Below are 21,851 nucleotides of genomic sequence, written 5' to 3'. Positions count from 1 at the left end.
ACTATAATTTTCTTTTTTTTTTTTTTTTTTTTTTTTTTTTTTTTTTTTTTTTAGGTTTACGTGGTGCAATAGCATTTGCATTGGCTATTCGAGACACAGAATCCCAACCCAAACAAATGATGTTTACAACAGCACTGCTTATTGTGTTTTTCACAGTCTGGGTATTTGGTGGGGGCACAACACCAATGCTTACGTGGCTTCAGATCAGGTTAGTACTCTCTTTACAACATTAACCATCAAAATAGAATGCAATCACTATGGATCACTATATTCCTGTAGCTTTCTAAGGCTTACTTATATGCTTTTTAGTAGAGTTTTACAAGCACAAAAGAAGTATTTGGGTACCTGATAGAGTTCCTTGGGTACCACAAGGAACAGTTTCTTCCCAAGTTCGTTATGGGTTTGGACCTAGGTCAGACACATCCTTATTTCCTAAGAGTTTGTTTCACTACTGTTCCTTTTAAACACTGTGAATAAACGTTAGCCGTGTCCTCCTCACTGTTGAAGAAAGAGCTATAAAGGCATATTTTGCCCTCATCTAAAAGTGTGTATTTATTACACAAACATGTCATAAGTAATATATTTCTAATTATAATGTGAATATATGAGAAAATCTACCTGCATTGGTGCATCATTCAGCCATTAATTTATTACTCATTGTTTTATATATGATCCTTCACTGTATTATTTTTTAAATTACTTCATAGTCACCTGTATTCACAGACAGCAGTGAATGACAAGGGAGGTTAAATGAGAAAAGAGAGGGAAATAGGAAGCTGGAATAAAGAGTATCTAATTTAAATGTAGTGTCTGCCAAGTGTGCTTTCCAAAACCCCGCTTTCAACAATAAGAGTGTAATATTATTGCTGAGTTCTGGTTACTTCATAATCCATTTAGAACTTACTGCCATGGTTTGTAAGGTCACCAAAGAAAACCTCAGTATCGAGGTAGGCTTATAATTCACAATTCCTTTTCACTTATTCTATATGTAGCATATGCTTTCCTTGTTTACAAAATTATGTCTGATTAACAAGCCTTCATATCAGACTGTTGCTATAAAATACCAGCAGAAGATAACTAAATTGGAGTTTTAACAAAGAGCATAGATAAAAGCTTACAGACAAAATAAGGACTAGTGGACAGATATACTGTATAAACATAAAATGCAGGCATCCATATGCAATGTGGGGGCTTTCTATTTCTGTAACAGTTTGACTCTTTTTCATAACAACTCTCTTATGACCTATAATGTCAATCAAATTGTGGATACACTCTGCCACTATCAGCCATCTTTCTGAGATTTGCCACTTTTTCACTGTCAGTCAGCAATAGAGTCACTCTATATGGCAACAGAAATGTGGGTGAGAAGGAATATTCTTATTAGATATTGCGGACCAAATCGGTTTGGATTACTATAATAGGAGATTAAGGAATAATTCTGAGAATACAGTAAGGGAAAAAGGAGGTGGGCAGTAGTCATGTGTCTAGGCTAAGGACTTAGGTCACTAGATGGCCGTCCCATTCTAGCCCTCTAGGTAGTTTTTAAATGGACATTGTCAAGTGCTTTCACTAACACAAGCAATTTAATTGGATGCAATGGCATTTCTTCTGCCACTTAGTAGTACCCAGAGGTGGGAAGGCCCACAAGACCACAAGTGAGGGGGCTGACTCTCATACTAACTTTTTATACTGTTCAATGCAAGCATGTGCTTCTTTCTTTACCCACTTGTACAACAAACAGATTTTACCAAAGACATTGAAAGCAGACGGTGATTTTTGGTCTGAAATGCTCATCTCTTTGGGGATCTCCTCTGAATCCCAGCAAATCTGCCAGGCAGATTTACCAATCAAATAATTAGTTTTTGTAGCTGGGATATAGATTTTCTTACTACAAAGCTATTAGGTTCACAATTCCCACTTAATTTCTTGACATCAGAACATACAGCTTCATAAATTATGAGTGTGTGGCCAAACTGAGATAAAACTTTAAATAGACATCTTTAATTACAAATGTATCTTGAGGCTCTGATTTCTCTTTCTAGTGAATATATTTAACTGTCTTTATAATTTATTACACCTCAGTATGGAATTTCGTCCTTAGCTATCAGCATTTGTCATTTTAGTCTTAAGTAATTTTGCTAAGTAATTATTTAAAGGTGGTGGTAATTCATGTCAGTTGATACTTGTATGGGTTTGCTGAGAGAGTTATGGGACTGCTCCAAATTACACCACTTTGCTGGTGTACTACCCCCAGTATGCTTGCAGCTGTGCCTGAATGGCAGTTGTGAGCTGCATCTACCCCCACATTTTTTTTTATAAAATTGGAAGAAAGAGATTGTATTTTTCATGCTAGTTCGGAGGGTTCAGCTCACAAAGCCAAGGGAAACTGTATTATGAGTACAAAAATTATGCAATTGTCTGTGAAGAGACTCATTGGAATGGGTTGGTATGTCATCAATTACAGAAAAAAAGGGATTAAGCCAGTGAAATGCTGCAACTATTTCTGTAAGTATAGAAGAGGGAGACTGGTCTTACACTAGCCCTTAATTGTTCAGTTGATGTGAACTTAATACCAGGCACCATCCCAGGGCAGTTTGACCACTTCTGGGTGATTCCCCAGTGCTTTAGGGAACCAGATTTACCAATATCGCTCAAATCCAAAGCACAGCACTAGATCAATTAATCTAAACAACTAGAAATAAAGTTATTCCCATTAAATTAAGTACTTACAGTCAATGAAAAACATATGAATGGCTGCTTTAAGGTCACCGTGACTACACTGGATTTCCCTACGTAACCTATGAGTTGCTGTATAGGTAACCTTCTCAGGAGACAGGAACAGTCAAAAATACAGTGAATCAGCAAATAATAGCCTAAAGCTGAGTGTGCTTTTTTGCCAATTAACCATTTCATCATAAAACGATTATCCAGCAGGTAGCATATTTAATTGAACAGGAGGCATTTAGAATATAATAAAGAGAAACATGTGATTTCTGAGACTATTTGGATGAATTGAATCTTATTCACATACATTTTAACTTGTGCCCACTCTAGTTATGTGGAATAGGCTACAGTTCCTATCAGTAGTTCAGGAGATGCAGCTCTTAACTCCTCAAGGTCGATCAAGTCAATCTTATCCTAGAGATGAGTGCGCTGTTTTGTATGTTACAGATTAACTTATCCACATTTTGGTTTTAAAACATAAATAAGTCTATCATCCATTAAGTTGAAGATATGTAAAAATAACATAAATTACAAATAACTAACGCTAATATATTTACCATTTGCTCTACCATAACGCATTACAGTGTTAGTCAAGGTAAAGGACAGTATCTGTACAGCCTTCTTATTTTATATTATTGTCTACATATTATACCATATTTCAGTGATTTATTGCACTCTTTGTAATTTACATTGTGAAATTCTCATAACAGTGACGAAGACTCCTCGTATATCAACAGACTGTAAGGGAACATAACAATGACAATTTTTAAATAATGGTAGTAATAGTCTTCTGAAAAATCAATCTTTGTTTCCATAATAACTGCAATTTCCATAATCTTCCACCTCTCCTCACAGCAATAGCATCAGATCTGCTTTTCTTTTTTTTCAGTTAAAATTCAACTTAATGTAAATATAATCTGTCACACTATTTTTAGAGAAAAGATGAAGACGTGTCCTCAGAGATAACTACCAGCTGATTTATTCCAGGAATACGTATGGCTTATACAACACTTGCAAATTGTTGCCAAAACATGTTGTAAGATACATTATCAAAACTAACCATGTGCTACTGAAAAAGGTTCCATTTCCATCTCCCATTTAATGCAGCAATATCACTCAACTATCTCACAAGGTTGCAGAGGCCAGCTGTGCTGAGAGCTTTGTAAAAAGAAGCTTAAATGGATCCCAGGAGTTCACCCAGTTTTATTAAGGTTCACAGTTCTAGGTCCCTTCATTTAACAAAAGAGTTATATTGAAACATATGCTCCTACTTAAACTATAGCTTGAATCTAGGAAAGGTTCTTAAAGCCTTGGAAATCTGACCTGCTAATGGCAGAATTTATATCTACATGTCTCTGTATGTCAAAATACAGTTTTAAAAGAAATACATACTGATCATTCTCATTATCTTACTAGTGTATTTACCCATACAGAGTAGTCTTCAAAATGAGTCTTAAAATTCTTGGCAAAGTCTGAACATTTTTTAAATTTGTTTTAAAAGAATGAGGCATACATTTTCAAAAATGTCTTATTTGTTTTATCTGCCTCCTTTTTTAGATACCTGAAACTCTGAGTTTCAGAAAATGTTCAGTGTTCGCTTTCTGAAAATCAGGTCCTATTTAAATGTTCCCAGTTGTCTGGCACGGTAACATAACATTTCTGAGCACAGAGACGTATGCACGGTCTGTTACAGCATTATCAGCTGAATTGTGAGAGCAGAATTGGTTGCGCTACGTTCCTAAATAATACATTGTCTTTTGGTTTATCTGAGAGTTATAACTAGAAAAAAATTGCCTTTACTCCCCGTGTGAAAGGACTACAATATACTGCTCTTGGCAGACAATGAATAAACCTGCATCAGTGTGTGAGAATAATATCATGATACATCAACAACAAAACAAAGATAGCCATTTAAGTATGAGTTCACAGTCAAATTGAGATGTTCAACAAATGTGCCTTCAGAGATGTTGAGTGTTACCTGCTAATGCTTTTGGATATATGTCTCCATTCCCCATACTCTGATTAAAAAAAGAGAGCTACATTTTACAGTAGATCTGCAATGAGAGGTTTGGGGATAAAGGATTCTCCTGACAGGCAGAGCAAAAATACAAAGCTGTTAATAAAACATGTCCTATAAAAGTATTGTGCTAGGTATTAGGTCCTGTTTGTTTATCATCACCTCCAGTGTAAATGTTTGTCAAGGGATTTCCAGACTTTTTGCATCTCTCTGCAGCAGTTCTTCAGTGAATAAGGAGATTTTTATTCCATATTCTAAATAAATACTAGTTGAATAGTAACTGTCAATACTGTGCCTATCTGGCCATTGCCTTTGATATGTATTTTAGAAACTGGCTATGTCTATGTGCCTGGCTGCCCTTAAAAACATGCCATCTCTATTTCACATAAAACTTCAGTTCCAAACCTCCAACTTCCTGTAAATACTAATGCCAGAGGCCTGGCATACCGTATTTTGGGGGGACGACCAAGGCTGTCCAAACTCACATTCTCAGCAGGAGCATCTCCTCATTGCACTCTTCTATGAGAAAGCACCAAGCCAGTAAATGAAATAAATCAAAACAAACTATTCTTCTAATATTCAACTATATTGCCTTCCCTAGCTTCTAATTGACCCAAACTTCCGGATCCACTTCCAGAGGTTTCCAGAGCTCTGCTTATTCTTTTTACTGTTCAGATTGCAGCTTCGTAACTGCAGATAGCTATTTCTCTTTGCCCATCTAGGCAAAACTAAACCTAAAAATGTCAAGGTTATACACTTCCAAAACTTTATTTGCATTGATGAAGCCAGAAGGTCTCTGATGGTGAACAGCAGCTGGTCATTCATTCACACTACACTAGCATAAATACAGCATACCTTAATATAGTCAGTGATCTCTGAGAACACAAAACAGAAATGAGTCAAGAGTAAAAAATATAACTCAAAAAAACAATCTAATGCATGTAACAAGAATAAGAAGAGTGGAGACTCGACTGTTTTGTATGGGAAGCAATGCTGACTGGCTAGGAGTTGATTGCAGGTAAACTGGGAGCAATATTGTTATCCGCATGAAGAAAAATCTGCTGCTTTCAAGGGTCAAGCATGCAGTAACCCCCATCCATATCCACAGCAATAAAGGAAAGGAAAAGTCATTTACAGATTATGCATAGATGTATCTCTATCACCGATATGAAGCCACCAAAGTCAAAAGAGCTGTCTCAAGCGTTCTTCTATTTATTCTTCATAGACTGAATCATTCAACCAACCCAAATATAGACTCCTTATAGGGGTTTACCTGTATCTATTTTGATGGTAAATCTGCATTGACTAACACTAACAGAACATAAAAACTCAGACTAAAAGTTGCAGAAAGACCTACTGGAGGACTTCTTACCAACTCATATAATCTATAACTATTTTGCAAAGTAAATTTTTTAAAGACAGTTTTTAAAGTTTTATGCTGAGTTTTTGTCGTTCCACTTTTAGAAGTTCCACCATAAAACATAAAACAGACAGGATTCTTTTGTGGGGGTTTCCTTGTGGTAAGGCTACAGCACTGTTTTATGAATGAAAAAGGGAAAAACGTGATAGGGCTGTATCCAAAACATTTTGAGAATCTGGCTTAGCTGTTAATGCTTTTGAAATAAGGCCAACTATTTGACTGCATCACATCTGAAGCGTAAAATTATAACATTATTCAGTGTTACAGTGTAAAAGATGGAAGATCAAAACACTGCTAACTCCTAAACTCCCACCTATTTCCATATTGCAAATCCACTGAATACAATAGGAGATGAGCATTCAACAGACATCAGCACCCAAAAGTCACAAGCCAGCAGAGTTCAATATCATTGAGAATGCTAGTATATCCCTTAACAATAAAGGGATCACAGATAAGCTATTCTTTCAACAATTCAAGATTTTGGTTCCTTCAGTATCCAACACTTTAATCCATTTCTCCAATATCAAAGGCTAAGGTAGGGTGTATGTTTACCAGAATATCGCATTAGGGATGCAGGTAGCAGCGGGGCTAAATGCTGTAGCTTGACTGCTTGTGACCATGGCTGTCTACCAAAAAAAAATTGGTTGGTAGAGTAAGATTCTGCGCTTCCCCCAGCCCTTTATCAACAGGTTATAGACTGCTGAAAGACAGAACTTTATGATAGAGCAACTAGAGTAACAACATGGCCTTGGCCAGCGTTATAGCGCTGCTCTTTCAGTAACATAAATATTCTTTTCATTATTCCCAAACTCTGTAGTAGTATTCCCTGTGTTCAAAGAGATGCTGCAGAAAGACAGTTTACAATGCCACAGTAGTAGCACTTGTTGCTGCCACATACGAAGCTTATATCAGATTTGGTTTGTACTTTAAGCTTCCAAAGTTGCTCTTTCTGCTTCCCAGAAGAGGCACTTCAAATTTAAAAAAAAAAACAATATCACGGGCTTTAGAAAGAGTGAGTTCTGCCTTATCTAGAAAGGCAACAGTTGTGGTAAGAAATCTCAAGGACTGAAATGGTGGTAAAAATATGACTGAGCCTCAGGGCTCCATAACGGAAGTGCTGAGCAGGAACCTTCCTTTTCCACAGCCTAAGAACAAAGAAGGATGCACTTCAGATCAAAGGATTAACAGACTGTTTTAGACAAGGTGGATGGTGTTTCCTACATTACTATATTTTTCCAGTTATAGAGAAAGATTGATACTTTCTTCCAGTTTTATAATGACATACAAGTCCTTCTTATTAAAAATCTACCTATTTCTGAGTTCTGCCAGAGTTTAGTTCTGATTTGCCATCATATGGTTGTAGCATCTGGATAGCTTTATTTACTCTCCTTTGTCAAATCAGTTATAAGAGAAAATTATCTTCTTCAAGACCACATTTGTAGAAATCTGTATGAATGGGATCTATGGGAAAGGTGGTGATATAACTGGACTCTTATATTACCATGCTTAATCCCACTGTGTTTGCTAAACAGAAGTCTTTGGACAATTACGAACTGGCTTAAAAGTGATCTAAACAAGACACAAGCAATGTTAAAACTCATGATTTTCGTAACAGCCTCTATTTGCAGCATCTGCTGTGCTGTGGGCACAAGGCTAGAATTGTGTGTTACTCAACACTGTACTCAGTGATCAAGCCATCACCAGAAACTGCTCACCTTTCATGTAAGACTTCTTCCATCACTATCCAGGTTGGGGTTTTGCATCTTTACCTGATAACGAGGAAGAAACCTTTCAGATACTGAGGATGGATACAACCTGCAGTATTCTGCTGCGTGGGTAAAGGACAGGCAGCGCCTGTCCCTGGTATTTGGAGCTTTAAGAAGGTGGTCAAGCACAACAAACTCAGGCAGAGGTCACATAGCTCTCAGCCTTCAACTGACCTGAAAGCATTTGCATATGCTTGACAACCTCCTGCCCCAGAGCTTTATGAGCAAACCGTACTGGGGCCTTTTTATTGCTTCCCAGCAGGTGATGGAGCCCCCTCAGCTCCTGAGACACTATCTCTTACTGTAAATACAAGTATTGAGAATCTTGAGACTCTTCTAACCATATAAAACTTTCAGAGTGATAAAGTAACTATTTTCTGTAAATTCCCAAACCGTAAAACTAATAATAGTAAGTCTTAAACACATGTTCTATGCCGTATTGCAAAGTCCTGTGGCTTAGAAACTTCAAGTACATTGACATTCAATGGAGGTGAAGCTCCTAAGTCACTTTCAAAAGTTTGATTTAGACAGTTTTGTGTAATGCTAAGTGGAGCGATGCCTTCTCTAATCTTACTGGGGTGAGATGTGGCTGTGGAGCTGGAAAGAATGGTGTCCTGACAGCTGATCTAGGCAGAAGCTGCAGTCAGCTGAGGCAAGGAGGAGTGACCCTGTTGCCTGGTTAAGAACCTCATCCAGATATTGTACTCCATTGCTGAATTCTGCTCTGCTCATAGAAAAGAACATGCGATAGTACATCTCCTTACAGTCATTTGTTATGAACTAGATTCACGTAGGAGTTTGATCTCTACTGCTCCTCGTTTATTCCTAAATGAAGTGGAAGGTTTACTCCGAGTAAATGCATGTTAGTTTTCCTTTTTCGCCCTCGCATAGGTGCACAAGGATTATCCCTCCTGAAACATTAGTCCTTGAGATACTCTGAATGCAACAGCCAGGAGCATGTGTTCATATCTTCAGATGATCCATAATTCAATAGTTATAAATTATTACGAACCTTAATTGTTTTGCTTGTATTCCTTTGAACACCTTTTCCTTTCACCATTTGTCAAGAGGAAGGGAAGTCAGTTTAGAAAAGGAGGTTTAATTAAATGTTTTCTCCTGGCCTTGGCACATTCTCTCCTCTATAACCGTATTCCTTTGGGTCATATTTCCTCTAGAGTCCTGGAAAACAATTTAGTCAAAGTGAAGGATCTGTTGATTTACTATTGAAAACAGCATGTCAGCCTAAGTATCTTCAACTGTAAGTTGCAAGTGACCACAACATAGAGATGAACAGTTCAATTAAAGGCAGTATGTTTTCAAGTACTGTTATATTTCTGTGCATTTTGTACTGTTTATTATTTTGTTTTGGTTTTAGAATACTCATAATCAGTCTAATTGGTATTCCCTCTCAGTAACAGAAATAGCTCCAATAAACAAAGCTCAGTCTTTGTTTCCAGGGTCATATTCCTCTTTAACCATAGTACAGTAAGTATTTTAAATCATGCTGCAATAAACACTTCTGTTGAGAGCGCAATTTCAGCCAAGCCTCTTCAGCCCACTGGGTTCCTTTTAACCCAGACACATTTTCAACAGAGATCACACTGTCCTTGCCTAGAAAGTCTTTTAAATCCTAACAAAACCCTCCAAAATCCAGAAACACCCGTAATTTAATGTAACAAGTCTAACCATTAATGCTGCAGTTATTTTAAAATTACTACTGTCCTCAGCTGTCCAACTATCTGCACCTGTGAACACCTAAAGGACAGCATTTTGCCTAGCATCTTTTATAATGATGATAGTTTGAATGTTCTTCTGCTAACAAACACTAATTATATATACATGAGAAACCATGTTGCTGACTCGCTAGGCTCTCCTCAGCATTAGGATATTACTGATTTATGTGCAGACTCTTAGGTCACAAAATCTACATTGGTATTTAAAAGATAAGTTTCACAATTGCAAAGAACACCTTGAAAATCGTTCAATTAAAACTAAACTAACAAGGAAGAGTTTATGTGAGTTCGTGGACGGTCCAAAACAATGGATCAGAGAAGACACTGTCCCATGATTATCAAAGGAGTGTTATCTTCAAGACACGTAGTTTTGCTGATGACTCCTATCCTTGCTCCCACACAGTACTCCAGATATGACAGAAAAATAGTAGTTTAGGGTTGACTTTGAAAACTGCATGGCTGTCAGTCACTCTCTGCCCACTAGTAGATGGGTGATGCAGGAAGACAGAGGAAGAGGCAGAATTTTAGCTTCAGCTATAAGACATTTAGCTGCTATAAATATCACCAATTTCAAGTTTGTTCAAGCACATTAAAGATTAAGCATTTGAGTAATTTGCATGGTAATCTCTTGATTAATTGTGACATGGGTCACAGAGAGCATAAGATCAGATTCTGGTTTATCACTTTGTTCTCTTTGATCTCCTGTAGTAGCACAAACTAAAATATTGGTCTAGATCCTAGTTAAAGATCTTTTTTATACAAAAATATTGCTAGATGTGATACTTCCCCTTTGCCTGCTGGTCTTTGCCACCAGTTCGGGATTTGTGGGTATGTATACCCATAGTATGTATGTAGTATCTACAAGAAATAGGAAATGGCCTGGTGTTCCTGAATAAAGACATATTAGGGAAATGCATTCTGCTTCAAACCCTGAGATGTTCAGCATCACACATGAAATTACCTGTAAGCAAAGAAAATGCTTTTTGGGGCACACCCATGCTGAAAGGGTTAATATAATAGCCGCTATTGTAATAGTAGCTAGAGCATGATTAGCCTGGTAAATGCTATAAATCAAGAAGCAGTATGAAATTAGACATTAAATGTATTAGCTGTTATTATAAAAAGAGAAATTGGATAATTTCCTTTCATTTCTAACTGAAAATGAGAAATTGTCCAGGTAATGAATCTCAGTGATCTCCTGAAATGCCTATCATTTATTTACAAGGTATTTTCTGCTAAAATAAGGTGCACATTTGATCTTTCAGAGTTATTCACCATAGCATTTTGCCCAAATGATACTAAACAAGGTTTATAAACATTTGTGCTTGATAACAAAATAAAAGACCAAAATACAGAGGACTTGGGCTTTCTGACTCCAGCTGTGAAAGGCAGTCCTGGGCAGCTGTTGAATGGGAGATTTTGCATTGCAATTGCAACTTGCACACAACATGTACCTGACTCCTGCTGTCAACTCTGTTGGTCTTTTTTGGCCAGAGGGGTCTAATTTTGGGCACAGTCTCCTAACATGGCAGACAATTAAATCCCACCTCACATACCTTGTATTTCTAGCTCCACATGGCTACTGAAAACAGAAAAGGAAGGAAGAAATGAAAGATACACTTTTATTGCTAGAATATTTGGTACAGGAGAGAGGGAATATTACACAGCAGTAAGAAAGATACATGCCTTTCCGTTTACTAGGAATAAACGATAGGATGAATTTTCCACGTGCCGAAAACCCAGAATAGTTTATAGGTGTTTCTAGAAAATTATGAATAAACCTATAGCTTGGAATAGAATCCATCCAGCAGGATTTGTGTCAATTAAAATATTTCTTCTATTGTCTTTTAAAATACTGTTGCTTTGATATATCTGAATATGCAAAAAAAAAAAAAGTTTTCTTCCATTTCATGCAATCATTTTTTTGTTCCATTAAAATGCATCTCCCTGTCATACAAAAGCTAGCTGCTATGCAGCAGTCAACATGATGAAGTTGTTCAAACTACAAATAAGGAATCAAACAAAGCTATCTGGAAATACTGCTAGGGAACATCTTAATTAATTATCTGGGACTTTAGAACAAAACTGATGATTTATTATTTTCTACCAAAATATGCCAAATTAATTTGAACCTCTATCTCTAACTAGTCCACCAAAATTAAATTGGTGCAAGCATAAACACAGTTGACTTCAAGCATATACCAAAACTGTGTTGTTTGAGGGTAACTAGAAGGTAGAGAAAAAGAACTTGAGCCTTTAAAAGTTTGAGATAAATATGTGGTATGAAATCCTGGCTCTAGAAAAAATAACTGAGATGAATCTTATATCCCTGCTTTATAGGTATTGATCAAGATACCTCTTAACTCTATTATTGATCAGATACTGTTGCTTTTTACAAAATAATTGCTCTGGAAACTCACTGAACTGTGATATTTTAAGAACTGTGTAATACTGTCAGCTGGCCCAAAAAATAGAAGGGTATTAAATTAATATGTTTTTCACATTTGTTAGTTTGCTTAATTTCCAAAGTGCATATGTTCATTCTTCTCCCTTTTTGCTTGACAAAGAATACTGGAATTTCTTCAGCAAGAAAATATGAAATTAATGTTTCATTTTGAAGGGATGAAAGTTTTCACTTCATTTTGACTTAAAATATCGTTTCAGTCTGAAAAAAACTAAATTTCTCAGTCTTTCTTGGGTTTTTTTAATCCTTCCTGTGGTTTTCCTTTCTGCTAGCAAGTATTTCACGCAGTGCAAGAACATTCCATTTTTAAACTATACATGAAGTGTAGGAAAAAAACCCCCACATATCTTTTGTCTTCCAACAAGAAAAAAATTGCTAACTGGGAAGAGAATTAGGCCTTAATGATCTTATACACTGTATGGGCTATGATAGAAATAGTCTTGTAAATCTAAACAAATAAAAGCATACATTGGTATAACTCAGCATTATCTAGGTTTGCAGAGGAACTTAGTGACAGAAGAGAACTGCATGACTTCAACTTTCGTGAAACATTCCTCCAGAAATTCTGAACTTTCTGTTCTTTTTTAAAACATAGAGTGGAAGGAAAGCTCTGGCACACTTGATAACAAACCTATCAAATTGTTCCAGAATTAGTTGAATGGGAAAGGTTAATTAAAGCAGATATTAAATAACCTAGGCTCTGTATAGCAGAATGGGCTTTTAGCATTTAGTAAACAGCTAATTATACTATAACACAGGCCTTTTATAGTGCATTATCAGTGCAGAAACAACCCAACAGTGATTTGCCAGTCAGTACATCTATGAGATTTTAAGTGAGAAAATTACTTCTTATCTCAGCAAGTAATTGATTTCAGTGCACTTAAAAATATATTATCAGTTTCGGCATTTTTTACTTCTTCAGAGAGATACACCATTTGTTACATAATGACATATAACATATAAAAGAATCTTGAAATCATACCTAAAATTCTGGGTTTAGAAATCCAAGATATTTTCTGTGTAAATAGATAGAACAGCTGTTTATATAAAAGTTTCTATACAAAGTGCTGTTTATGTAAAATACCCTAAACAGCAACTCTAAAAACCCATGCTTTGCTGAACTAATCTTACAAGTAGGCAAGGTATTGTACACTGTGACCTTGAACTTCCCAGTTTCCTTTGCTATTCATTTATCCATGAGCATTAAGCCTGGTCAGGAATCGCAGTGTAGGTTCAGGTAGTCTGCCTGAATCTCCTGAGCCTTGATCAGTCCCTGAGCTTTTCTAATCTCCAGCCAAAGGGATTCCTACAAACACTGTGGCAGCCTCAGTTTTCATTTTAGACACAGCAGAAGAGGCCCTGCTCTCCCTCTTGCCTGCTGCATCAACTAGCAGCATGGACTTGATGGTTTGCTTCCTCTGCCTCATTTGATTCACATGTATTTCTTCCACCTTTCTGGATGAATTCTAGCCCAAACCTCACCAGTTCTGCACATGTACGCATACGTATCCATAACATGAGGAAAGCAAAGAAGTTAGAAAATAGTTTTAGTAAACTCAACCAGAAAATGAGATAAAATTATTCTGTAGACTAGTGGGTAATGTGTTCACTAGGGAGGTTTCAGCTCCTGTCCAAATAAGTGTTTCTGTTTCACGTAAAATGAGTCGTCAACTAAAATACAGTAATATTCTGTGTAGTAAAGATCAGAATCCAGGACTTCCAGTACCCTATTCAGTAGTCTACAGGAGAATGACTGCTCATATGCTTTCTCACCTACTGACCCTTACATATACATATATTTGAATTTACTTAAGATCAAGCTTTTTAAAAAGACCAAAGATCTTTTTTTTTTTTCCTCCTGCAATCAATGGGGCTACATTACCTCCCATTGATTTGACCTTTATTGATCTGAAGATCTCAGGCTTTGTGTGACTAGCTCCCATTTTAAATGGGCACCATTTGGGCTCCTCAGTGATTATGTTCCTTTTGAAACCGATGCTTGGGCATGGTTTTACTTTTCACTGATTCTGAAAGTATTAAGAAAACTTCTCAGCCCATAAAATGAGTTATCAAATCTGGTTCAGTTGCTATGTCTTAGTTTAGTGACTAAAAAAAGTGGCATTATTTCCTTCTTTCACATCTTCAGAAATACTATTTTAAAGCTTTCACAATGATAAGTAATAAAATCATCTATTTACCCAACTTAATTCTAAAACACAGTCTATAGCCTACATCCTTTCTTATTGAGGCTCAGTGCAATACTAGAAAAAGAAACATTGTATTGGATTCTCTGTCAGAGCATTTCTTTGTATTGCCTATCGCTTTGAAATCTAAGTCATAATGGCTGTGTGCCATTTTGCTATCACTTACGTTGAAAATCTGAATTATAAACAAGTGACAAGTTCTCCAATTTAGATTAAGCAAATGTCACAGCTTTCAATCCAATTTATTACGTATACTTCAACATGCACTACACTTAAGCAAGAGAAAGAAGATGCATGTCCCAGAAAGGAGCAGTGATACCTTTAGAATGTAAAATTAATTAATCTTTTCTGAGTTTCACAGTGTCTCTTGCCTTCCCCATTTTGTCTTTTAGATAGCAAGCTCCCTAGGGTATTTTCTACCACACTGTGTTGTACCAAACTAAACAGACTGTCAGCAATCATCCTAACAAAAAACTACACAAAATCCTTTTTGAAAAGCCTAATTTATTGATTATTTTGTCAATAATTGTTCTCTCTTGACAAGAGGAAAAGTTATATTTTATAGGGCTTTTAAAAAATTAAAACAGCTTTTGTAGTTTACAACTCAACTCTTGTATCTATACTCTCTCCGGATCCCAATGTTATACCTCAAACACAAGGTAAATCCTTTAGATTTAAGAAGTACTGTCACAGTATTTACTGATTCATTAGGGTGCAGGGCATGTAGAATTTTAAGCATTAGACTTGCCTTTCAGCTATCAAGTTTTCTTGCTCTGTTCAGTAAGGTAGGAGCCTGAAGCCAATGTCGAAGTATCACATATTTATGAATACACTGACAGAACTATCACATATACCTGAAGTCACTAGCCACAGAGAATTACTTAGAGCCCCAGGGAAGCTGAGTGGCAATGGAAAAACGTGGACAGATCCTCAGCTGGTGCAGGCTGTCATAATAACTTTCATTTCTTTTCTTGGCCTGTAGGCAGAAGTATAATATGCTTTGGGGATCCCTGATTGAGGCAATTTCTCACTCTACTTTCTCACTTTACCTCTTCGTTATCTCATGCAAGCTATTGCTTTCATTGTCATCACTGCTTGAATTCATATGTTGGCTCATAGTTGCTACATACAGTAGTTTACTCTTATTTTTACAAGAAGGCAAAAACACAATGGGAATGGAATCCCTTTCTGAACCATAATGCAGCAAACACCTCCCAACACACTGCAAAGCAACACAAGAAGCATAAATAAAACTATGAATCTTTATAGTACGCTCCCTATCTCATCCTCCCAGTACTCCTTTTCCACTGCACTCATTTTCAATGGCAGCCAACTTCAGCTGGGTGCTTCAGGCTTTATGCTCAAGCTGAATATGGTTAGAAGAAGAAGAAGAAAAATTACTAAAAAACAAAACAAAACAAAAAAAACCCACAAAAACCTAGAAGCTTTGAAAAGTGTCTCCAAGTGCTCTTGTAGAAAGATGAAGGCTTTAATTAAAAAGAAAGTGTTTTATCAACCTTAACTACGGTGTCACAGTTAATATGTACTATTCAACAAGGGGGTGACTAACCCTCCTCCAGGGTGCTCATAAAAGACTTGCAAGGACTGGTGCAGGCAGCATAAAAATCTCGAAACAGCACATGCTTAGGAGAGAGCCCCCAGCAAACCAGACAAGAATGCCAATTCAGTTCATTACCAAAAAAAAAAAAAAGAAAATTAGGGAATTTTTGAGATGGACGGAATTAGCAGAATCAAGAGGTTTGTAGCCACATTTGAGTTGTTGACACAAAAGGAAAAAGCTAGCATTGACATTTGAAACCTTTGCTTTCCTAGCATAAGTATTTGCAAATGCAAAATCAGTGCCTGATTATTTCCTAAATTCTTCTGAATACAACATGACATAATGCAAATGTATGTATGTAAGTTGAATTTCACCTATGTTAGGGCACCAGACCTGGGCTTCTGGATTATTTACATTCCACTTAAGCTCTTATTCTCTCCAAATGAATGAATTTATTACCAAGTCATGCATATTTAAAAATGTGAGACTACTAAGTTCAAGAGTAAAAAAACAAGCCTAACATTTGTATTTAATGTACTTCCTGAAGTCTAGAAAGGAACCTTACATACTGTGAAATAAAGACAGTTTCTATAGTTCTGGATAAATACAGCAACTAAGGTAAAAGTATCTGTCTTTGTTGCTGCTGTTGTACAAGTAAAACTCTCGTACAAACCAAAAAGGAAAAAACCAAACCCGAATAACACTGTATCAAAGTTATATACTGCTCCATGATCACTGTGTGACTAGCAGAACTTACACTGTCAGGGATGACATCTGGTCCAAATTTGTCAACAGCACAAGAAAATATTTTTTCCCCTCTGGAACCCCTGTAGTACAGATTTGGAGAGTCTGTGAGCATGCACACGTGCACATTTATATCAATAATAGTTCTTGCATTGTCTAGCATTGTAAACAGTGTGACTACAGATCAGTATCTATTTTGGAGACAATAAGTATTTATATGAATGGTCTAAATATTTTTTGAAACAGCCATGTGAGATCTAAATATATTGCCTGAAACTGGTAAGGATGGCCAAGTTTCTGAAGGAAGGATTATATTACAAAAGCAAAATTTAAAATCAACTGAAATCTACACGTCTAAACTAAACAGTGCAATTATCAGACCAAGATTATAGTGGAATAAACCAATTCATGAATAAAAACCAACATGGAATGAGATAAACACTAGATGATGAAGGGGAGCATACTTTTCCAGCACCTCAATATATCAAAAAGACTATTACACTTTAATTGATATTTACTATATCAGGAACATATAATCTATGTAGGGTTTTTTTAATGGTAGAGTAGCAAAATTAAATAAAATGGCTGTCTTTGAGTATTTTTTTATTCTTTGTTGTTGAGAAGCAGAGAGTTTTAAAAGAAATGAAAAGTTAAATTTTCCATTAAGCAGTGTTTTAGAACTTTGTCTTCACAAATGACACTACTGTTTATCCTGCTGTATTTAAAGTGGCTTTAAAGAGTGTTTCAACACATATGTGCAGAGGTGTTTCTCTGCCATTAAAACTGAAAAGGTAATAATTGTTGACAGTGTACATATCAGACAATGAAAATTTAGGCAAAAGTCTTCCATTTTAGCACGTAACATTTTACTCAGTCTGAGACTTTTCCTTAGATTCTTCCTTTATCAAGCTTGATTTGTCATTTCAAATGTAGAAAGAACATGAATGCACAGAGTTGGCAAAATTTAACGATTATGCATCTGATCTGAAAATAGATAACTAAAAAATAAACTAAATGCATTTTTTAATTTTCATAGCAGATTTTTTTTTCTATATTTATATGGCTAAGTTACAGCTGAGCACTCTGTCCTGCAATATTTACTTCTAGATGAGGAAACATTAAAAAATCCTATCAATGCTTACTCAGATTACCAGCTGCAATGTATCTGCTTATGAATGTAGTGACCTCAGCTCTAAAGGCCATTGTGCTGCATGGTTAAGACCATTTCAAGAATTCAGAAATGCCATTTTGATTTACCCTTTGGTAAAACAACTGTACAGCATATCTTTGAAGGTATAGTCTCCAATATACCACATATCTGTTTTATACAGCCTTGGGTCAATCAATCCATACAAGTCCTTACTATCATTTCCTGCTGTTCTGAGCGTTTCAGACAGAACTTAGGTGAACATATTTCAAACTGGGAATTAAATATGAACTTAAGCAATGCAGCTGATTTACAAACTGCTTGTGAAAAGAGCAGTCTAAATGGAAAGATCAGTGATGGCTTTCATGCCAGGTACCTTGTCACCAGTTCTCAGCAGCAAAGCCAGTAGCAAGCATTTACTCAGCGTGTTTTGGTTGTAGCGTGCATTTAGTTTGACCAGCATTACTCTTCACTTAAAATGGGTATGCACAGAATTGCTCCCAGTACCAGCTTTGTGTGATAAATTTCAAATGTCAATGCAAAAGATGAAGTGCATGATACGTTTTTCCCCATGCTGTGAGCCCAGGGAACTTAAGAGTTGGTCCTCTCATTATTTAGACTAACGCTTCAGGAGCATTAAATGTTTTACTTTGGGTTAATCACGTTAGCAATAATGTAATGCATCTACAATGGCCTGGGCTTCTTTCCAAAGCTGTGCTGTTTATGTTAAAGGAAAATAAAGGAACAGACACCTAAAGTGATTCACAGAACAAACATTTTACTGCTCTAAAAATCATTGACATAATTCACTGGAGGGAACTGTTATTTCTGAGCCAAGAATTAACTAGCCTCATCTGTAGGAAATTGTCGAAATACATCTGAGTGTGGTTTCTTTTCCTCATACAGATCTTTTGTAAAATCAGTTCTCATTTTTCCTGGCTGGCAAAGCTCATTAGTAGTCTAAGTAAGATGCCAACAAAATGGCCTAATTCCTGACTTTTTTTTTTTTTTTTGAAAGCTGTATTCATCTCCATAGAGTTCATAAAAGTAGCAATTAGGACATTTGTTATGTGCAAAAATGATACTTCTTTTAATACAGTGGTGTTTCTATCTTTTTGCATTAATGGAAAATGCATTTTTAATAATGTTTCAGGGGTTTTTTTATTAATACAGTTTCAGAATTGTGTACAGAGCATTTGATCTATAGACTTCCTCACAGCATAAGGAGAGGTATGGTAATAATACTGAATTTCTTAAAGCATGTGGAGGCTCATGAATATTGTGGTTTGTGTGCTGCCTCTTATTGAAAGGATGATGCTGCGGTGCATTTGTGCGTCTATACCTCTCCATTTTGCAACATCTTAAGTAGAAGAAAAAAGCACCTGCCATCACCAGTAGCTCCTTCTCTCTGCATGATCACTTGTCCTTAACACATGTAGGCTGGTATCAGTCCCAATAAGTGCTATTCAAAATACAAGACCATTTGGCTTAAAGTAAGGGAAATCACAACATACCTTTTTTTTTTTTTTTTTCTCTCCTCAAAAACAGTAACAGGGTAAAGAGTTTGGATGGGAGGTATCACAGTCACCCTGGGACAGCCTTGCCACTCTGTGCTGTGATCCAACAATATTCCAAAAGCTCAACTCTGTTGGGATTTACTGGTTTAGCACTCAAAAGAACAAACCTCATTACTACCAAAGAGGTACCACATCCCATCCTTTCTCCTAAGTCAATGCTGCACCAATGCTATAATACGATATCAAGGGATCCTCTTATTCTAGGAGTCTCACTTCTCATCTGAGACATAAACTCAGGTGAAAACTAAATAGCAAAACACAGCCTGAGAAAGTGATAATTGCACTGTATATCCCAGCTACTATCACGTACATTCCTCATGTCTAAACTTCTCTTGCAATTTTAGAAATTTTTTCGAGTCAGATTATTTTTCATGTGTTGTTATTGTTCAGTTTCTCTGTTCCTGAGTGATGTGACCTTGTAACCACATTTTTCTCCAGGGGCATCTGCATCTCAATTGAGTCTGAACAGATTTTTTCCAATTTAGAACAAACCCAATTTTTAATAATTCTGTAACATTTTAATAAAGATTCTAGTGTTAGCATAAGGGTTTCATTTTAGAAGGCTTCTTGTAGCAATGGAGTTATCCAAATTTTAGATTTGCTGAGTGTTTGGGTTTTTTCTGTAGCTGAGATTAAAAATAAAAATTTAGGAGGATTACAGTCCTTTCAAGCTTTCCCATCCTTTGCCCATAATTCTATGTCTGATTGCCTACCAGTAATCACATACCTTTTGAATAAGTGAAGAGTGTAACTGAGAAGGGCAGTGACTATTAACTGACTATGGCCATGTAACCTTATGACACTGTTCTGGACTTCCTGCTCTTCAAAACAAGAGGGAGCTTATAGACAGAATTTAAATGCTTGAAAAGCAGGCAGTAAAGTGCTTACCTTGTTCTATAGATCTTGGGTTTTACATAAATAAGCTGCATGAAACTATCTATTTCTTTCACTGAGAAAACAGCAAATGACGGCAATACCAGGAAGTGCCATTGAACCAGTCAATCTGTTAATGAAACCTATGTCAGATAAGCGATTGCAGTACAATGATCACTGCAAAATTAACATGACCACCACATCCCTGTATAGGTCAGGAATGCCGAGAGATGGCAAAAACATTAAGGAAAGGCTCTTTGGAAACACTCGGTGCTGGTCTAACTTTGCTCCTTTTGAAGCCAGTGACACCGGTGACATTGGCTTGAATAGGAGCCGTTAGGCCCATGCTGAGCGCCTTCTGGAAACCTCCCCTCACACTGCAATTCAGATTCTATGCAAAAACTGTGGGGGGCATTTTAGAAAAAGGAAGGATGAAGAAAAACTGCTCTATTGGGGCAGGGTGAAGGGAATGGCTGACACACAAGCACAGGACATACAGTCCAGTCCTTACTAAGGAACGGGGAATAGAACAAAGCTTTGCTGAACTGCCAGAGGGATCTGAACATTGCCAGGTTCCTAGAAAAACAACTGCATTTGAGATACATGTTTTCCAGATAAGGATATAAAAAGGGGGGAAGAGCGGTAGAGTTTTCCACATACTTTAAAACAGAAAGTTTATTAATCTAAATTCAAACTACTAAAAATACCTTTTTATGAAAAGATTTTCTTCTCCCTAAAGCAGGAGTAGGAAAATAAAACATGCAAGTGAAATGTTACTCAGCAAAGCAGAGCTATAAACGGCCAAGTAGAAGGTGATAGCTAGATCACATAGCACAGTGCAGTGAAAGGTACATTTACAATATATTACTATAAGCATATATACAAATAGGAAAACCAAAAGTGAAGGGGGGGAACTAAAGTGAGGGAGAGTTTCACAGAAGAGACATGAGTGCAGAAAAGAAGCAAATTAATGCTGATCAGCTGATGTCCCAAGTGGATGATTAACATTGCTGCCAAGGGTCCTTGGGTTTCACTAGCTGTTTACGGGCCACACATCAAAGATATTTAATTGGGCAACTCTTGTGAAGTCCAAGAAAACAGTTCTAGAGAAAGTACAGAAATCAAATTTCTCACGCACTCACTTAGTATCAGAGGCAGGAAGCAGTTATGAGTTTGGAACCCTAAAGACTGCACACATGTACGTATATATGCATGAATGTAAAATGGCCTTGCCCTACATTTTTCAGAATCAAGCTTTAAAGTGGGAATCACATGCAGCCCACTGCCTGTACGCAAAAAATTCCTGAACTGACTTGCAGCTATGTGCTGCGAGTTAGATCTGCTTAGGTAGCTATAAGTAGTATGCCATTAGGGCAAAGTAAGTGTGCAGAGTGGGTTTGGCAGAGCCAGCAGCTGCTATTTTTCCAACCTGCCATGGAATTCAATGTAATTCATGCAATTACAGCATCTGTGGACATAAACACACAACTTGCATTTCCCATCCAGCTAGATTTGCTAATTTTCGGTGTACCAAGCCTGTGTGTCATAATGTAATGAACAATTTAACAAACACCTCTTACTCTAGACTGAGAATCTACTACAATGATCTTTCCTTAAACCT

General features: G+C 36.7%; 1 protein-coding gene across 1 annotated transcript in view; it reads left to right on the top strand.

Moving 5' to 3' along the window:
* Positions 1–21,851, top strand: part of SLC9A9 (solute carrier family 9, subfamily A (NHE9, cation proton antiporter 9), member 9) — a 215,988-nt gene that overhangs the window by 125,686 nt on the left and 68,451 nt on the right. Inside the window, exon 12 of the mRNA XM_010568429.1 lies at positions 55–208. Coding sequence (XP_010566731.1) covers positions 55–208 — 154 coding nt within the window. The remainder of the gene's footprint in view (positions 1–54; positions 209–21,851) is intronic.

The sequence above is a fragment of the Haliaeetus leucocephalus genome, unplaced genomic scaffold (assembly GCF_000737465.1).
Source record: "Haliaeetus leucocephalus isolate CR32 unplaced genomic scaffold, Haliaeetus_leucocephalus-4.0 Scaffold240, whole genome shotgun sequence".
Taxonomy (NCBI): domain Eukaryota; kingdom Metazoa; phylum Chordata; class Aves; order Accipitriformes; family Accipitridae; genus Haliaeetus; species Haliaeetus leucocephalus.
Note: the sequence above shows the minus strand (reverse complement) of the source record. Positions and strands in the feature narration are given on the sequence as shown.